Source organism: Ambystoma mexicanum, chromosome 3q (assembly GCF_040938575.1).
Source record: "Ambystoma mexicanum isolate Mex_15411 chromosome 3q, UKY_AmexF1_1, whole genome shotgun sequence".
In the NCBI taxonomy this organism is placed as follows: domain Eukaryota; kingdom Metazoa; phylum Chordata; class Amphibia; order Caudata; family Ambystomatidae; genus Ambystoma; species Ambystoma mexicanum.
In genome coordinates this window covers 127725700-127746206 of record NC_090926.1, presented here as the reverse complement: position 1 = coordinate 127746206, position 20507 = coordinate 127725700, and the positions used below count along the sequence as shown (strand labels likewise).

Below are 20507 nucleotides of genomic sequence, written 5' to 3'. Positions count from 1 at the left end.
GGTGTATGACCCTGCCCCCTGCTGGGACAGGAGATGGGCTGGACCCAGCGGAAGGTGAATGGGAGGTCTGTCCGAGAGGCTGCGCAGTTTGGAGAACCACGGTCTCGCCGGCCACCATGGAGCTATCAGAATGATGCTGAGGTTACAAGCTTCCTTTATCTTGTGGTCTGCCCTGTGAACTAGGGATGTGGGAGAAAAGGCATAGGCCGTCATGCCGTCCCACCGTATCTGTAATGCGTCGCCCAGGGAGCGGGGGCCCTGCTCCTGCCAAGACGCAAACTGATGGCACTTGCTGTTCTTCCAGGAGGCAAACAGATCCACCTGAGGGTGCCCCATCTGCTGAAGACCTCCAGCAGCACCTGGTCGTTCAATTGCCATTCGTAATTGTCCGCTCCCTGTCTGCTGAGCCAGTCTGCTTCCAAGTTGGCCTCACTCAGCAGGTGGACGGCCGTGATATAGATGTTGTTCTCCAGGGCCCATTCCCACATGCTGACCGCTGGGGTGCACAGTGGAGGGGACCTGGTACCTCCCTACTTGTTGACATAGTACATGCTGGTGGAGTTGTCGGTCTGGATAAGGACGGTCTTGCCCCCAATGAGGGGAAGGAAAGCTCGGAGAGCAAGCCAGATGGCCCTGAGTTCTAGTCAGTTGATGTGTGACTCCTGCTCCTGCCGGGTTCAGACTCCAAGGACGCTGTGGCTGTCCACAGTGGCTCCCCAGCCATCTATGGAGGAGTCCGTCGTGATGGTGACCTGCGCAGACAGCTGCTGGAAGGGCTGGCCCGTCTGCAGGTTGCAGTCCCTGGACCACCATGTGAGGTTTGAGTGGAGAGAAGGAGGTATGCTGATCAGCTCCGCTTAGGAGCCCTTCTCCTCATTCCATGAGGCTGCGAAGTGCATCTGTAACCTCCTCATCATGAATCTCGTGTGTGGCATGGCCAGGAGGACCGCTGCCATGATACCCAGTAAGAGTTGGTAGAACAAGTTACTTTTGTTACCTGGTAACGTTCTTTCGATGGGATGGTCCGACGACGTATTCCACATCTATGACAGGTAATGTCCACAGCTGTGCTGCTTCGGAAAATCTTTGGCGTCTGCGTCCTGCGTCGATGACGTCGATGCGCCATCCCCGAGGACCTCCTCCGACGGCCGACGTCACCCGATGTGATAAGTAGGACGCACGACGCCCATAGCCTCAGTTATAGTTTTTTCCCAGAACGTGTGCCACCAGTTTTCTGCCAGTCAGACACACAAGGCCTTGCGGAACGCAAGCTGCAATCGCAAAAGAAATTCTGCAGAGGGGAAGGCAGGGAGGGAGCGATATGGAATACGTCGTCGGACCATCCCATCGAAAGAACGTTACCAGGTAAGAAAGTAACTTGTTCTTCGAGGGGATTGGGTCCTCCGACGTATTCCATATCTATGACAGACTCCCAAAGCAGTACCAAGCAAGGAGGTGGGAAAGAATTTAGAATACAAATTTAGCATGCCCAATCAAATTGCGGAATAGAGAACTGCTTTGCTAAAGGCCAGATCTTGCCCTCTGATGGAATTGAGGGAATAGTGACGTACAAAAGTATGTACTGAAGCCCAGGTGGCTGCATCACAGATGTGACGAATAGGAACTCCCCTCTGCAGAGCAGTAGACGCAGCCACTCCTCTGGTAGAATGGGCCCGCAAGCCAGCCGGAGGGTCATTACCCGCCAAGCGGTAACGCTCGGAGATAGCTAAAATAATCCAACGAGACAAAGTCTGTTTCGTCACAGCTTGTCCCAAACGCTTTCCAGCGTAACCAATGAAAAGTTGATTGTCCACTCTGACCCGGGACATGCGCGAAATATAAAAGCTCAACGCTCTCCGAGGATCAAGCCTATGGAGCCTCTCCTCTTCCTTATCAGGATGTGGAGGAGGATAGAAAGCCGGAAGAACAACCTTCTGGCTCAAATGAAATTCCGAAACCACCTTCGGAAGAAAAGAAGGACGAACTCTAAGGGAAACCCTGTCCTTATGAAACACAGTGAAGGGTGGCTTAACTGAAAGTGCCTGTAACTCACTCACTCTGCGAGTGGAAGTAACCGCAACCAAAAACACAGTTTTCAGAGTCAACAGCCTCAAAGGGCAAGAATGTAAAGGCTCAAACGGAGCACCCAAAAGAAACTTAAGAACAAGATTCAAATCCCAACCTGACACCAAAAAAGGTGACGGAGGGAACGCATTAGTGAGCCCTTTCAAAAACTGCGAAATTAAAGGAATCTTAAAATAGGAACACTCTTCAGACGAGCGCTTAAATATGGACAGCGCCGCCAGGTAACCTTTAATGGTCCCCACTTGCAAGCCCCTGTGGGCCAAAGAAAGCAAAAAAGACAAAACCATGGGAATGTCACATTCAAAAGGATCCACATTCTGAACTCTGCACCAGTCGCAGAACTTTCTCCAACGGCAACGGTACAGAGACTTTGTTGCCGGCCGCCTGGCCGAGAGCAACACCTCCATCACGTCTTCAGGGAGGTCCCAATCCTTATACCTCAACCTTTCAGAAGCCAAGCGTGAAGATTGAGGGATCTGACCTCTGGATGGAGAACCTGACCCCCCTCCCGTGAGAGCAGATCGTCTCGGTAGGGAAGACGGCGTGGAGGGCAGATGGACAAGTCTAGAAGGTCCGGGTACCACGTCCTCCGTGCCCACGCCGGAGCAATGAGGATCATCCGGGAACCGAATCTCCGTAACCTCCGCAGGACTTGCGGGATGACGGGGACTGGAGGAAACGCGTACAGCAGTGGGAACGACCACTCCACCACGAATGCGTCTCCTAAGGCTCCTTTTGGAGGAAATTCCCGCGAGCAAAACCTTTCGCACTTCCGGTTGACACTGGAGGCGAAGAGATCCACTTGAAGGGTCCCCCAAAGGGCGAAGATCTCCAGGAGAATCTCCTGAGCCAGCTCCCACTCGTGAGAGATCGTGCTCTGCCTGCTCAGAGCGTCCGCCGTCTCGTTGTTGTCTCCGGCCAGATGAACCGCAGAGATCGAAACTTCCTGCTGGATGGCCCAGAACTCGAGCTGCATCGCCTCCCTGCACAGCGGAAGTGACCCTGCCCCCCCCTTTTTGTTGAGGTAGTGCATGGCCACCGTGTTGTCCGTTAGAATCAGGACACTCTTTCTGCGCACAGTCGGCAGAAAAGCCTTCAGGGCTAGCCTGACGGCCCTCAGCTCCAACAGATTGATATGGAGTCTGGACTCCGACGGAGACCAACGACCGCTGTCAACTCGTTGGCATGAGCTCCCCATCCGGTGAGGGATGCGTCCGTCACGATCGTCACCTCCGGCCAGGGCAGCCAAAATGGGGCCCCCTTCATCAGATTGCCCTCGACGGCCCACCACAGAAGGTCCCGGGCTACCGAGGACGGCACCTGAACAGGGTCCGACAGCCTGCCGGAGGACTGAGACCACTGGAGCTTGAGTGCCCACTGCAAAGATCTCATCCGCAGACGAGCCTCTGGCACCAGAAGAATGCAGGATGCCATGAGGCCGAGCAGTCTCAAGATCCCGGACGCTGGGAGATTCTGGGCAAACTGAAACTTGTGCACCATCTGCTGAATGTGAAGAGCCCTCACCTGAGGAGGAAAACACTGCCCCAGGGACGTGTCGAGCACTGCTCCGATGTACTGGAGCCGCTGCGTTGGTGTCAAATGGGACTTCTTTAAATTGAGGGAGAAGCCCAGCCTGTGAAGGGAGTGGCAGGTGACGGACAGATGATCCAGGACTTGCTCGGGAGAGCTCCCCCTGATCAACCAATCGTCCAGGTAGGGGTAGACGTGAATCCCCCCTTTCCTGAGATGCGCTGCCACTACCACCATGAGCTTGGTGAAAACCCTCGGGCGGAGGTCAATCCGAACGGCAGGACCCGAAACTGAAAGTGCGAGTCGCCAACCGCGAACCTCAGGTACTTCTTGTGCTTGGGATGGATCGGCACATGGAAGTAAGCATCTTTGAGGTCGAGAGACACCAACAAGTCCTGAGGTTGAAGGGCCTGGAGGACTTGAGAAAGAGTCACCATCTTCAACTTCTCCTTCCTGAGGAGTTTGTTCAAACCGCGCAAGTCCATGATGGGTCTCAATCCCCCGTCTTTCTTTGAAATCAAAAAATAAGGGGAATACCATCCCTTGTTCCTCTCCGCTACAGGCACCAGTTCTATAGCGCCTTTCTCCAGCAGGGCTTGAATTTCCTGCGCAAGGAGCGGATCCGGACACTTCAAAGAGAGGTTCCCTGGTGGATTGTCGTGAGGCCTCTGCCGAAAAGGAAGACAGTAGCCGTGGGTTATGATCTCCAGAACCCACACATCCGAAGTAATGGCTTGCCACTCTACAAGATGCTGCGCCAGCCTTCCCCCAACCGGTGAACCATGGGACATGTCCTCATGACTGAGTGGTAGCGGCTGAGGCGTTGCCTGAGGGCAACTGCCCGAGCAGCCTTGGCACCTTGAGTACCTTTATTTCCACCTCTGGCACTCTTACGATGGCCTCTTTGACTGCTAGCTCCCCTCGCTTTACTGAAGGACGAGTAATAGCGAAAAGAACCTCCCCTCCATTGCTGTCCCCTAGGACGAAAAGGCAGAGGTTGGCGAACTGCAGCGCCCAACGACTTTGCTGCAGCTTTGGAGGTCTGCAACCTCTCAAGGCTCTCGTCAGCCTTGCTGCCAAAAAGGTGTTCACCGTCAAAGGGCATGTTGAGGAGCCGGGACTGCACATCAGGAGCGAACCCAGACTTCCGCAACCACGCAAACCTGCGCATTACGGTGCTCGCCGCCATGGACCGGCTGACACAATCCGCCAAGTCCAAACCCGACTGAACGGCCTCACACATAGCATCCTTGCCATCCTGAACCATAGCAAGGAAACCATCCCGTTCGTCCCCTTCGGGAATATGTTCAGCCTCCAATGCAACACAGTTCCACAGAGTGTGTGTGAAATGAGACAAGGCACATATGGAGTTGGCCGCCTGAAGCGCCATACCCCCAGAAGAAAACACGTTCTTCGCCCAGCCGTCAAAACGTTTGTCGTCCCTATCCGGAGGGATGGTAGGATACAACGCCTGCTTTGCCGGGGCCGTAGCCGCCTGCACCACCAAACTCTCCGGAGTGGGGTGCCTAGACAAGTAGCAGGGGTCGCTACTGGCTGGATGATATTTTCGCGACAAAGACTTGCCCACTGCCGGGAGACTCTCCGGAGCAGTCCAAGCCGCCGCCACCCTTCTCTGCAGAGCCATATGGAAAGGCAAAACCGGGTCAGTGGGGTGACCGAGATCAAGGATGTCCGTAAGATCATCCTGAACGACTCCCCTGGGGGAGCTGACCAACCCAAGTACTCAGTGACCCGAGACATAAGGCGCCGATATGAAGAATCGGCATGAGTGCCAGGCTCCGGCCTACAAAACTCCACCTCCGGAGAGGTGTCCAGTCCACTGGTATCATGCAGCGACTGCCGCAGATCATCAAACTGGCTATGGCCCTAGATAAGGTCATCTGGAACCGTAACCAGAACCAAGCCCCCAACAGAGCCTTCATCACCCTCTGAAATGTACTCCAGACGGGGAGAGGAAGACCTCTGTGGACCAAAGCAGTGCCTGACCTTAGCCATAGCCTTTCTAGGGGCAAACCCCGTGCCACGGGGCCCCTCCGACACCACCGCCTCGAAAGGCGTTGAGGGCGCCGAACGAGTCTGCGCCAGCGTCGACAGAAAAGGCGTTGACGACGAGCGAATCGGCGTCGACGTCAGCTGCAGCGCCGCCAGCATCGGCGGCGTCGACACAGGCCTCGAAGCCGGAGCTCCGAGCGTGTCTCTCGACGACCTAGGCGCCGACGACCACCTCGGAGGCAGAGCCTCGAGAGAAATCGTCGACGACCTCGGTGCCACAGGCATCGACGTCTTCTTCAAAGACGGCACAGGATCACGCGGTCTCGAGCGCGTCGAGGACCGGGACCTGGAACGGGCATGGCGAGAACGGCTACCCTTGTCCGAGCGGGACCTCTCCCGTGAGCCGTGCCGACCACCCGAGCCCGAAGGCATACGGGCGGTGTCTCTCGAACGGTGCCGACTGACCCCACTCGGAGGCGCGGACGGACCAGTGCCCTGCGATTCAAGAATCGCTAGCATCTGCTTCCCGAAGGAAGCCCATTCCTCCGGTGTCGCTTGCATGGAGGGATAAGCGACCCGCCAACGGGCGGAGTCCTCGGAAGAGGACGGGGAAGGCGACCTATGCCGGCGCTTCCGAGAATGCCTCGAAGAGGCGGAGGAGTGGCGAGACCGACTCCTGGAAGGAGACCCACTGGACTTCTGACGATGACGCGGAGAGTCACCCCTCGAGTCATCCGTCGAAAGCCCCGCAGGCCTCGACTTCCGGGGCTTAGACACCCAGCCTACCGACAGCTTCTTCTTGCGTTCCCGCAAGACCTTTGCCGTGAGCGACTGGCAGTCGACACAGTCGTCCGTATCGTGGGCCTCCCCGAGGCACCAGAGGCAGGTGTCGTGCGAGTCCGTGACCGACATCTTGGACCCACACTCCCCACAGTTCTTGAAGCCCGGACGTGGGGTTGAAGATGAGAAAGACATCGCCACAAACAGGTCTTCACAACAAACCGAACAGGTTCAACGAACCGAGAATTGAAAACAGCAAACTCCAACGAGTCGAGGCGTACCGAGATTCACAAAGCGAACACGTTCGCGGAAAAAACTGAACTGCGGCTATGGGCGTTGTGCGTCCTACTTATCACATCAGGTGACGTCGGCCGTCAGTGGAGGTCCTCGGGGACGGCGCATCAGCGTCATCGACGCAGGACGCAGACGCCAAAGATTTTCCGAAGCAGCACAGCTGTGGAAATTACCTGTCATAGATATGGAATACGTCGGAGGACCCAATCCCCTCGAAACACCAGGCAGAGGCCACTGCTCTGGTAAGGAAGTGCATAGTGGCACTAGTAATCTTGTCCTCCGAGGGAAAGACCTTCTTGAAGCTCGTATCCCAGATGAGGCCCAGGAAGGTGAGGATCTGGGTGGGCTGCAGCTGAGACTTCCTGAGGTTGATAGTAAACTCCAGGTTGTGGAGAGTGCTCATAGGTGCGGAGGAGGAGTGGGTACCCCCCCTCCAGAGAGCTCGCCCTGACGAGCCAGTCGTCCAGGTACTGGGAGACATGGAGGCCTCGGGCCCTGAGGAGGGCTGCCACTGCATTCATGAGTCTGGTAAATACCCTGGCGGCTGAGTTGAGGACAAAGGGTAGCACGTTGTTCTGGAAATGGCAGCCCATGATCCTGAAGTGCAGGAAGGAGCGATGTGGTTGCCAAATCGGGACGTGTAGATAGGCGTCCTTCAGATCAAGGAAGCACATCCAGTCTCTCTTGCCTAGTGTCTCCGCAGTGAGTGCTGGTGTAACCCTCTTGAATTTCTGAAGAGGGAGGGCGAGGTTGAGGGTGGATAGGTCCAACACAATTCTCAGGCCAGCCTGGTTCTTCTTTTGTATGGCAAAAATCCTGGAATAAAAGCCCAATCCTCTCTGGGAGGCTGGAACTTCTTCCACTGCCTGGCTCTCGATGAGTGACTGGATCTCCACCAACAGAGGTGCCGTCCCAATCTGTGGGAGTGGAAGGGAGGATGGAGGAGGAGGAGACTAGACCAGTTGGCGGTACCCCGAGGACACTACAGAGAGGGTTCAGGGGTCCGTAAAGTTCCGGCGCCAAAATTACACGTGAAAGGCAAGCCTGCCCCACACTGGAGACACGTGGACCCGAAGGGATGCATCATGCTTTCTTTCTGAGGCTGCTGCGGAGGAGGGGGCCTGGAAGAATCCCTTGTCCCCCCCTTTTGTTGTTTGCGCCGGTGCTGAATAGGCGAGCGGTCAGGTTGTCTAGACCTCCGTTCCTGGAAGCCCCGGAACCCGTCAAAAACGACCGCCCCCGTCGGAGCGTTGATGCGACTGGGTGTACACCTTGGGCGTGGCCTTCGTTAGGATAAAGATGATGGAGTTTGCAAGCTGTTCTTTTTATCTAATTCCTCGTCGGTGGTAGAGTGAAAGAGGTTGAAGGTCCAATATGCGTTCCTGGACATCGGGGTTAATTTTAGTAGCCTGAATAGTAGCCCGAAGCCAGGCCGCCCTTCTCATGTCTGCGGCAATGCAGAAGACCCAGCCAGAGGTATCAATGTGGGCCACAGTGGACTCCATGATGTCCTGCGCTACCAGCTTGGCTTCTCCTAGACCCGCTTTGAAGCGTGCCTGGCTCTGCGCCAGAAGCTCTGGAAGGAAGTCTGCTATTTCCCGCCAAAACCTCGGATTAGTGGCTGCCAGCATGGCATCCACGTTGGATTGACGCAGGTGCAATGAGGCGTTAGAGTACAGCTTCTTCCCATACGCCTCCAAGATCTTCTCCTTGCCTAGCAGTGCCGAGGACGAGGGGGCTGAGGACGACTGAGGCTTATAGTAAAACGACGCCTCAGCAATCACCGAACAGTGTGGTTGAGGGTGTGCTGACAGCAAGAGTGGATCCCCCTCCATCTGTCTATACTTGGCACTGAGGCGCAGATTGACAGGTTGGGCCAAGGGTGGCTTGAGCCAACCCTTCTTGGCCAAAGCAACAACGTCCTTCTGCATCGTGATACCTGTTTTGGTAGGGGGTATTGGGGTGAAGACTTCTGCTATGACCCCCTCCTCTGGCTGCTCGACCTTAGTTTGAGGAAGGCCCAGATATTCAGCCAAACTTGCAAGCTGGTCGTGGAAGGCCTTTGCTGACGACGGCATGTCAGGGTCCTCCTCCTCGTCTGTGTCCACCAGAGTATCCAGCTGGTCCGGAGCGGGTGGAGGGTGTTGGGTGCCGTGGGCTGTGGTGTGGAGACCAGACCCTGAGGCTGGTGTGGAACCGCCTGTACTGTGGAAGGCAGGGGAGCCAGAATCGAAGGAGCCGGCAGGGGCAGCGGGGGTTGCGCTGGGGCCTGTGGCGCCAGAGCCATGGGAGGAATGACTATGGGCGCTGGTGGAGTGACCGGAGGGAGCAAGTCCCTGACTGCATCCTGCAGAATGGCCCCCATCAGGGGGGTTCGCATCAGCGTCAGGAACCTTTCGAAGAACCTGTCTTTGGAGGCAGAAGTGGTGGCAGTTGATATTGACGAAGTGGCTGGGGCTGGATCACACTCTGTCTAGGTTGCAGGGGAAACCTGCCCTGCACTCCTGATGGATAAACTGTAGGCCACGTACCTGGTTGACACCAGTCCCACCTTGAAACTTGTTCACCTGCCTGCTTTGTTCCTAGGAGCGGCATCGGACAAGCGGCCATGTTGTCTGGCACGGCGGCCATTTTGTCGAGCTGCGTGACAAAGTCGTGGTGCATGGCTTCCTGGGCCCGGCCTCCTCCAAGACTCTTGGTGGTGGAGCATGAGGCCTACCCTGAACCTCAGGCCTAGGCCTGGAAGGCGTATTGCCCTTGGCTGTGCTGCCGGTAGTGCTCCGTGCAGGCGCCCCCTCGGACATTGAGCCGGTACTAGGGCGCTGCCCCTCGGGTGTACACCCGGTAAAAGAACCTTGGGGTCCCTCAGCACTGATTTCGGAAGGATCTGATAACCCCTCGGTTAGCTGGACTAGCCTCGGTGCGTGTGCTGGTACAAGAACCCGAGAGGTTCCTCCTGCTCAGGGGTCCCCCTTACGGAGTGCGAAGGAAAATAGCGGCTCTCCCTTGGGCCCCCATCTCCATTTGATGAATTTCTTCAAGTCCTCTGGAGGCGACCTTTCGAAGAGCTCCATCTACCTAGCTAGCCTGTTCTTCAGTGCTCGTGGAGTCAGTGGGTTGCATGCGGTACAACCTTCCCAGCCGTGGTCAGGGCCAAGGCAACGGAGGCAAGGAGCATGGGGGGGTCGGACGTATGGAAGGGCCCCTTGCAGGCTGGACACCTGCTGAAGCCCGCTGAAATCGACATGCGCCGGGGAGGAGTGTGACGCCGAAGGACCAAGTGCCTGAATGACAAAAAGAAAACAAAAAAATAGAAGAAGAATCCGGGGAAGAGCGTGTGATATTACATGGCCGAAGCCAAACCGAGGCACGCTGGTGAAAATCGGCCCTTTCCCAATGACGTGGAAAAGGGGACTGAGGTGTGGTGCTGGGGGGCGGAGTCAGGGTAGCGCGTGCTGCCAGAGCTACACCCCCGCGCGCCTCTAAATTTAAAGGGGAAGACTGTTTTTTTCTGGTGAAAAAGGTTCTGTCTCACTCCTCTAGGAAGGGAAGCCCATGCAGTATGGAGGAAAGAGGAAGGGACGTAAGAGTACAGGTGGGAATGATAAAACTCTTAAATTCATGGTCACTTCACCTACAAGATGAAATGACAGAGCCACGTTGGGAGGCATTGTGTAAAAACATTCCAAGGATGTCTATGAACATCGGTGAGAGAGCGCGACAAGTGCAATGACTAAACAGAGTATTCTGGACACCAGAGCGTATGCACAATCAAGGTTTGAACTCAACAGATGCTTGCTGGGGGTGTGGACACGCAAGAGGCTCACTTGAATATATGATCTGGGACTTTTTGTCAGGTTCCGACCTGGTTCTGTTTCGATTTGTTCTTTTCCTCGAGAAAATACATGCCATCATTGCCTTGTAAGACATTTTTTTTGCTTTCTGTGCCGATGTATGCCATCAATGCTCCAGTAACTAAAAATATATGTCAGCAATGCTTGTCAAAACACATTTTAATGCTATCAGCACTGTCCCCTCAGCTAACCACACGCGCACTATTTTTGTCATTAACTTTTGCTTGTACTATATCTTCTCTCAACCCTCTGTACCCTCTCTTCATGGAGGCAGATAGCGGAAGGGGTCAGGGCTCAGGAGGGTGCTTTTCTCACCACCCCCCTTCTGGCTTGTAAACCAAGCCAGGATGGGGCCAGAATCCTACCTCACCCCAGTTCTTGGGCCAATCTTATGCTCTGCAGTGTGCTTCTATTCGTCAGGATAGGGGCTGTTTTTCAAAATCCCTGGTCATGACACATGCACAGCACTGTGCAGGGCAACAGGGATCTGGGGCTGCTTAAACTCCCTTTGAATTCCCTGTACTATGGACCGAGTAAAACACACTCGCTCCATAACACAAATGGGACTCTTGCGGGCCCGAGTGAGTAAAAAAGGAGATGGGCAGTACATGGCCACCCATAATACACCAGTCACCTTTACCATTCAAATAATCCTTACAGAAGTGTCCCAGGAGCCCCCTCATCATGCCGTCATTCCTTTTGATCTCAATCATCAAACAATGGCACTCGGATTTTCAAACTCACCTCTTTCTGCTCCGTGATGAGCTGGGTCTTGACCTGCTGGACCACGGCTTCTTTTTCTGAGAGCCCATCCGACTGTGTCAGAATGTCCAGTGGAATCTCTGAACCCTGGGAGAGAAGGTCCTCGGAACGGTCGTCTAGACGCTCGTCTGTGTTGGTGCTAACAACGTCGGGGGTGCCACAGTGCGAGTGGTCACTTGTGTTCCCCTCCTCGCCGTCTGAGAAGTTCTCTGAGCTGAAGGTGGAGAGGGACTGGTGCTGGCTCATGCCCTGTGCCCAGCTGCATAGAAAAGGAAATAGACACCATATGTGACCCTGCATAAAACACATCCAATGAATGTGCATGTGACCCATACAGGTGCCATCGCCAAATCTTACTCAGTAGCCCCAAGTTCCCTTTAGAATTTCAAACAGCAAAATAACTGGCTTTAACGTCGAGGACATTCGTAATTGGTTCTACTTGTGAGCATGAAGCGTTTGGAAATTCAGCAACAGCCAACATGGGCTCAACAGTCCATAAAAAGCGATAAAAGAAAGTCTAAAATGGCAAGTTCCACTAGAAGCACCCTGCCCTAATTGCAAGCAAACATGGCAGACATTTTGGTAAGACTGGGTGCCGTGGAAGCTTGGTTCAGTCAAAGTAAACAGAAACCGTTCATTTAGAATTTCGCTGATCAGAAAAGAGGCATCAGTTTTAATCGTTCATCATCAGTCCCAGTTACACATCAGTTTAAATAGTTCATTGACAATCACAAACTTTTAAACATGTTTACATGGAAATGTTGACCGTCCGAGTCTTAACATAAACTTGAATAGAAAACATCTTTGTATTATTTGAGAACTAATAATAAATAGGTACCTGATCAATGTTGATTGTTTTGACAATGCAAAGGGATCCGCAAAGGGATACCGGGCACCGGTAATGACACAGGTGCCGGTAATCCCTTTGCACCCTATTCTGAGGTCCCTTTGCGGGTCCTTCCTTAACGCCTGGTTTTAGCAGGTGTTAAGGACGGGACCCGCAAAGGGAATTCAGAGCTAATAACGGTACCGTAATTTACGGTACCGTTATTAGCACCCTCCCCATTCTTATTGAGCCCTATGGGGGCTCAAATGGGAATGGGGATTGACATTTTCAATGGGGATTTACCTGTCCCGCAAAGGTCGGACTAGACCGGTAAGTCCCCATTGAACCAGGGCAGACACAGTACCGGTAATGGTGCTAGTCATGGCGGAATGAGGCCCTCTGTTTTCATGGGGCCTATTGATTTCGGGACTATACTCCCTCCCCCAATTCCAAGATAACGGCCATATTGGCATACGTCAAAGAGGCCAATGGCTGTTTGTGTTTTCCTTATACTTCTCCTTTTTTAGGGTAGCCTGTGCTACCATCCCATTCCCGATTTCTGGAAATAGCTCTGCCCCCTTGTGGAATAGTGGAATTCCTTGAATAGTGGAACTCTATTCTTCATCTGCTTAGCCCCCTTCCTGTGATACTACAGCCCCTTGAAGAGACCCCTTGTGTACTTTAACGCACGATTGAGTGCTGCCGCTCTGAACATACTTTTGAGCACCAGGATCCATACTTCGTAGGGATTGGACTGCCTATTAATTAGGGTTGAGACTCTTGAAGAATTGCATAAAGTATTTTTGCACTGCCTGACCCTCTTCTGTTACAGGTTGTGGATCTGCCCTTGTTTTAATATTCCTTTAGGCCAATAGGTACTGTATATATGTTTCGTAGTATAGTGTTGTGCTAGTATTGATAATATTGCTGTGGTTTCATCTTGTGTTTGATTTAAAAGGCCTTTAATAAATGTATATGTATTGTTGATATATACACCCTACTGAGACTAATTTGTGGTGTCGTTTACTGTGTATGCTCATTGTGGCCTTTCAATCACCCTCACCACTCCTGATACCTAGTCTTGACCACCGCCAATGCTACCTTGATTGTTCTGGCTTGTCCAGAAGGTTACCCTGTTCCAGGAAACTAGGCTGGCCTTCTGAACCTCTGCCCACCACGTCAGAGTTCAGAAATCCAGCTTAACATTTGATTGCAAAAATCTCACTCCGTAGACACCCTCGTTTACTGATGCTCACCCTGATTCACTACAGTAGGTACTATAAGGAGGCAAAAGTGTCTGAAGCAAAATTTTCGATGTGTTGGTTATTCCTCTGAAATGTATTACTACTGTACGCAGTTCGAAAGTGTTTGTTAAAGCATTTTTAAAGCGAATTAAAAAATGATATATATGTTTTTATCATCCCACTACGAATATGGGAAATGGCAAGGTTACAGTTTACTTAAGTTCATTCACAAGAAGAGAGCACAATCAGTCAATCTTTCTTGGACATTTTCAAATGTGCTCAAGCCATTGAGTGATTGAAACATGCCGCAGAAAAAACTAACATCACTTGAAAAAGTTCCATCTGATGCAAAGCGAAAATCAATATCAAGAGCTTCTGAAACAACAACAAACAGCACCATGGCTTGCCAACCAGAGGACAAGAGCAACTTTCTCCAGGGCAAATGAGATGCCAAAGCAAACTGAAGCAAGACTTGCTGACATGAGGACAAGAGCAGCATCCTGCAGGACACATGAGACACCAGAGCAAACTGAAGCAAGACTTGCCGACAAAAGGACAAGAGCACAATCCTCCAGGGCACATGGAACACTGCTCGATCAGGACACAGGCAACGCCCGATACCCCAGCTAGTACTCACATAAAAATTGTAAGTATATTCAGTAGGCACCCGACACCTTCCACAGCCACACTGACATGCCTTTGATGCAGCTAAAAGAATGCAGCCGCTTGATCGGACCACAGGTTTGGTACTTACACACCACACACTTAGGGCACACTCTGACCAGATACATTTGATCAATGACCCAATACTTCCAGACAAGCCAACACGACTACCAAGCGACACGAGCAGCAGACGCCCCTGTGACAAGGGCCATTACCATAATGTCATAACACCCCAATTATGTTATAGCTGGGTCTATGATGTGGCGTCCCCCCTTTCTGGCTATTCAGATGCCTGCTGGTGATGAAGTAACCTCAATACCAGTATCCAGCAGTTTCTACAGAGGATCACCCCTGTGTGCGGACATCAGGCAGTCACCCCTTAACTCCACTTCTTGCTAGGCTCTAGTGACCCTGAAAGAGTGAATTTGCTTTGCCTGGCATCAGCAAGGAGGAGCACCTCCCGTGCAAGTACTCACAGAACGGCCAAGTTCGCTGACGTTCTGGTCATCAATTCACGCTCCCTCCACCCCCTCTCAAGCACCCTTGCTCGCCCATACTCCGCTGCCCCTACTAATCACAGATAAGTGGCACCCACTAACAACCTGTGTGCCTCTGCATGGGCAGACATGACTCATTAGTGACCCGCAGAGGGAGACTGAGGTGGGACCGGGGCCCTTGCATGATGACCCACAATGGGCTATCCGATCAGAAAGCACAGGGAGCTGAGCGCTCATTTTGACATCGGTGCGCAGCCTGCTGATGCAGGTTCGAATCCCGGCAGAGCCAACTTGGCCTTTAATCTTCAGAGGTTGGTAAATTGAGTACCAAACTGTGATATAATAATATCAACTGTTATTTCAGCACTTAGATACTTGTGGGTTCGTAGCGCTATATAAATACTAGTCACTATATTATTGTATCATAATGGAACAGGTACAGTCAGCATAGTAGGGCTCTGGAAATAGACTCTGCGACCACTTCGTGGTGGTGGTGCATCATCAGGACAGTCAAGCGAAGAACCCGGACTACACTGATGTTAGGTGATATTAGAATAACCACGCCACAGGGGGGCGCTATTAAGCCCAAGGGTGGAGCCACATTCCGCTGACAAGCAGCAGGCAGTAGTTCTGTACCACACGCTTCAAACATTCAGCTCTACAAAAAAATTAATGAGAGGCTTGCTAAAGAAGATTCTTCATTTTGATATCAAAAATAGCTACACCACTCGAAATCATAAACTGGATGTATATTAAAGGTCACCTTGCTGTTGCGTGCCTGTAAAAAGCACTCAGCCTAGTGGCTCGTTCATTATGTGGCAGCAAACTCCTCAAGGACTTCTAATATCCCTGTAATGCGCAGTTGGGGGGACAATATGCTAAGTACGAATCCCCCTGTTGCTCCTGCATACGTAACTGTTTTTTTCCACAGCTGTTACATGTGCAGGGCTTTAATAACTGCTGGTGTGGGAATTCACTGATTGGACCGGATAGAGGTGAGATGCCGCTCTGTGTTTATCCATAGATCCCAGAGGGACGGGTCAGTCCAGGTCAAGTCCATCCATCTGCAAGCACTGCTGCCGCTGTATACTCTAGGGCTTCCGGAGAGAGGTACAGCGACCCCCGGGTGTTTCAATGGCAAAGACTGTTTCCAGGTGGTTGGACAGAAACTCGATTCCCCCAGAGGCACCAATACAGTACACAACAGCATTTAGCAATACGATGACCTGTCATAGGTGAGTCCAGGTCCCACGCTGTTTCACAATGTCTGTGCACTTGCACTGCTGTGGAGGACTGCTGCTTCCAGGGCCGTTGGTGGAATACCTTCCCCATGCTTTTAATCCACAGGCCAGAAGCATCAAGTGCTGGGAGATGAACAATAACTTTTCAGGAAGTCAGCAATGGGGCAGCCGAGAAAGCCGAGTTGTACAGTAGACGGGATAGAATAGGGATTCGGCCATCTCTCTAGTCTGGGTTCTTCCTTAAATGTAAATCAACAGTTGTAAGAGGACCCCGGAAATAGAGGAAGTTGCGGTTGATAGTGCGAAATTGGGCCCCGTGTGAGTAATGTTCCAAAGCTTCTTTGATCAAGGGGAGGTCTTTGTCCCACACACCTGCTCATTGTGGCCAACATCGCGACTTATTCTGGTTCTAATGGAGCTGTGCTGAATTGGGGGTCGCACCTACTGTCCCAAGAATTGTCACAAGGCCTGACTTTCGGTGGATAGTCCAATGTGCACGCAAAATGTTATCACTGCTCTGTATTTTCGCATTTGATGCAGTAGAGCTCATTGGCACTCTACTGTCCTCACACAATTAAATACTCTGAATTGCCCTCCGAAATTGCTTTTGCAAAGTGGCAAATTCATTCAGTTTCCACTATGAGTTTCTTTGCCCCTAACCGCCGTCTCTCAGGAGATAGCTACCTGAAAGACTATTTCTTCCCTGCCCTATTCAGCATGGACCCATCTCTCCCCCCTTTATGTTGCACACTTCATTATCTTATACAGTCATTATTGTTTTTTGGCGAGTGGGCCCTGTGAAGGTCCTTCAGATAGTCACTTCTCGCCAGGGCAGAACCCCTTTCCTTGAGGCTAGGGAAGTGAGGTTGCTAACCAGGAATCCCCCTAGGGGAGGAAACTGGTGGGAGGATCTCATGGATAGGGACTCATCTCCTAGTGATAAGGACGCGATTGGGAGGCACGGCTCCTTTAAACCCCAACCCCGCAGGCTGATGATAATGCTCAAATCTTCTACACATGAGCTCACATCCGAAACTATGTGTTATTGTGAAATAGCACACCATCCCACTGTCAAAGGTATAGGGATGAAGAAGAGCTTGAGAAAGCTGCAATCGAGCGGGACGAAGGCTCGATCAGCTGCTGTCAATTGGGCCGTCCCTGATGTTTAAACCGAACAGCAAAGAAGAACTGTGCTCTTTGTCATCCCCCGATTCCTCTGTGACTGTGGTGGTGGCATGTCCTGTCTTGGTTGGACCTAGAGGTCCGACAACTACGCTGAGACTGCCAGCAGCAACTGGATGTGGAGCGAAGAAGGCCATAGATAAAGCAGGTAGAAATAAGTGGAAGTAGAGAAAGTGGACCTGCGGCCCCTGGTGAAACCGATAAAGAGTTCCCTGGAAGATGGTAACAGGAAACGGTATACGTCTGGGAGGAGGCCAGGTAGATGCGAGATTATAAACAGTAAAGAAGTTAACTGAGTAGTAAACCAATTTGCAAACAATCCCCTGGGCAGTTCCACAGGAGTGTGGTGCTGGAGAGTTGAGAGGGATACAGGGAGTATCTTCTTCGCCCCAGTGGAGACAGAATAAAGAACAAAGAAAGTTAAATCAGTGAAAGCCGCTGTAAAGGAATTGCAAGTATTGCTGAGGACTGTGAATGACATTAGGGATTGAGCTAAAATAATAGAGTCATTCTCCTAGCCCAATGAGCATCCTGTAGAACAGTTTTGTTTGCTTTTCAGAAACTGGAACATTTATGGAACTTTTGTTTTGAACAACCTGAGAATCTTTGGGACACTTTACATCCAGGAGAAGGGAGTAATTCTCCTGGATTATAGCAGGAGCTGCACTTTATAAGATTTATTGTAGTGACAGGGATAGAGTAGGAGCTTCTTTGACTGGGACGATGCCTTTTGATTTGGACTTACAGACTTCCTGACGAGCACCTGAGTTTCTTTATCTTAGGCACGGAAACCCCATTAGAGTTAAGGACAGATAGACTTTTATTGAACATAAAAAAAAACCTATGTCAACCATCATGGCACCACTTGTTCAGGCTGGTTAATCATTGTCGCCTGGTGTCAGAAGTGGGATCCTGCTCAACTGCCAAAAATTGGGGACCCTTAGATTTACTAAGTTAACCACTAGAGCCTCCGACCATACAATAGCCACCCCCAGTCCATCGGATTCGATCTCAGTAGTAGTCAGGACATGATGGTGGAGGAAGGCAAATGCGAATTGATACCCACAGGCTCAACCTTCTCCCCATCGTAAGGCACGTACATCAGACTTTTGTCAAAGTCCGGATTGGCATGGAGGCATGGACTAGATGAGTGATTGACCCAGATTGCGGGGAGATGTAAACATCTTGCTCCATAATCACAGGAATAAACCCTACCACATAAAAATTGGGGACAAAATAGCCCAGGGTATATTAGAGGTGGCCCTTTTTCCCAAACCTGTGGAAGTCCCAGAACAACAAATTACAGAACGTGCTTCCAAAGGTTTTGGGGAAGCCCCCTAGCCTCTCCCTAAAGAGGTTATCTCAATGATAAACAAAGATGCTTCTGTTAGTGCTGAAGAGCTGAATCTGATTGATGAAGACATGGAAGTATTCCCTGATCTAGCATTCGCACAATGGAATGATCCCATTTTGACTGAGGCTTTTCATCAGGTCATATCCGAGGAAGAAGGCAGAGAAAAGGGAGGCCCCTTCATTTTTTTAAAATAAACTAAGTTCTCTTTTACTGGGAACATATTACCAGAGGCGTTGCTAGGGGCATTGAGGGGGCTATAGCCGTAGGTCTTTTGGTTGTAACCCTGGATAGTTGCTAGGAGTCATCACAGCATTGTTTTAGAAATGGCACATACTCACCTAACATCGGGACACTTATGCATCACCAAGATTTAGAATCAAATAATACCCAGGTTCTACTGGCAAGGTGTACATGCATATGTTAAAAGCTTTGTTGCCGCATGCACACTATGCCAGAAAACAGCTCAGGCCAATGTTCCTGCAGCGCCCCATTACAGCCCCTTCCGGTAATAGAAATCCCATTCTCAAGAATATAGATGGATATTGTTGGTCCATTAGAACCATCCTGTTTTAAGTATAGGTCATTGTTGACTACGCAACCCGTTACCTGGAAGCGTTTCTGATGAAGAGAAACACCTCTTACCAAATACTAAAACACTGAATACCCTTCTTATCACAGGTCTGCTTCCGATTATTAAACCAGATGTGGTCTAATAATCACAACACAACACCTACCACTACTACAATTAAGGGCGCCCTCATTAACGCTACGCTAGCTCCTTGGTAGCTCACTCTCCAGACATTGCAGACTTCATCATCGCAAATCACTTAGACTTCCTTGCAGTCACAGAAACATGGGTCCACCGAGCAGCTGGTCCCGCACTCTCTACTGTCATTCCAGAGAACTACAATATCATTCGTGCTGATAGAAAAACGGGGGATCATCCAATATCCAACTAGCACTCTAGAACAAAATAGACCTCCTACAAGCTAAGAGTCAAAAAAAGCTAGCCTTGCCTCCAAAGACCATTCTAGTAATACAAAGAGCTCCACCATTCCCGACTGCCCTCCGTTCTATTTCTCCCCAGTCACCGAGGACGAAGTAGTAAACATAATTGCCAGCCTTAACCCCTCAAAATGCCAAGGTGACTTGTGCCCTGCCGCAGTAATTAAGGACAGAGTTAAAGACCTAGCCCCCTTCGTCACCTCGCTGATCAACTCCTCCTTTAAAAACTCACCTGTACCTAACAACCTTAAAGAAGCATGGGTCCTTCCTCTCCTCAAAAAGCCCAACTTAGACCCTAACATACCCACTAATTATAGGCCTATCACGACCGTCCCCTTACTCCTAGACATAGGGGCATACCTCCAAATACAACGACATTTGGAAGACAATAATCTCCTAGGCTTGCGACAATCAGGCTTTAGACCCAGACACAGGACCAAAACTGCCCTCATGGATCTAAAAATCCAAATGGATGAAGCCAAAGATGGGGGCAATTTGGCCATCTTGCTCCTGTTGGATCTATCCGCAGATTTCAACTTAGTTGAACACCAAACACCAAATTCTCACCCACAACCTTTCCTCGGCTGCCACATTCTCACAGAATGCCACCAATTATATTCGGTCCTTCTTATCTGATAGGTCGACTAGGGTCTTCGCACCTTGGGCTGCAGCTGACCCTGTCCCAATCCAATGTGGAGTACCCCAAAGTTCTTGTATTTCACCTACGCTTTACAACATTTTTTACCAAGCTCCTCTTTGACCGACTTGACAAACTGGGTGTTACATATACCAATTACAGGGACGACACCCAGGTCGTCATCACACTCACTGGGAGCTATGAGAAAGATTTTGCAAAGCTTAATGAAATCTACCTTGAAATTCAAGCTTGGATGGCCCGCCTTAACACATTGGACACTAGGTACCATTCATTTACCATTGATGGCAATATCATAAAAGTCTCAAAAGTCAAAACGTTGGTGGTGTATCTCGACTCCAAACTATCGCTCAAAAAACAAATAAACGCCACTATCTCATCTACGGCCTATACTAATAAACTCATTAATGCCTGTAGGCCATTTCTCTCCACCACCAGCTGCCTCACATTGTCTAGAGCAGGCTTGTCCAACCTTTTTGAATGTGGGGCCGAAGCATTAACTTTTTGTCACCCGGTGGGCCG

General features: G+C 51.1%; 1 protein-coding gene across 6 annotated transcripts in view; it reads right to left on the bottom strand.

Moving 5' to 3' along the window:
• The window catches only part of MAP3K12 (mitogen-activated protein kinase kinase kinase 12), a 533632-nt gene that overhangs the window by 37658 nt on the left and 475467 nt on the right, over positions 1–20507 (bottom strand). For all 6 annotated transcript variants that reach the window (XM_069653287.1, XM_069653291.1, XM_069653290.1 and 3 more), the window contains one exon: positions 11301–11577. In XM_069653287.1, coding sequence (XP_069509388.1) covers positions 11301–11577 — 277 coding nt within the window. The remainder of the gene's footprint in view (positions 1–11300; positions 11578–20507) is intronic.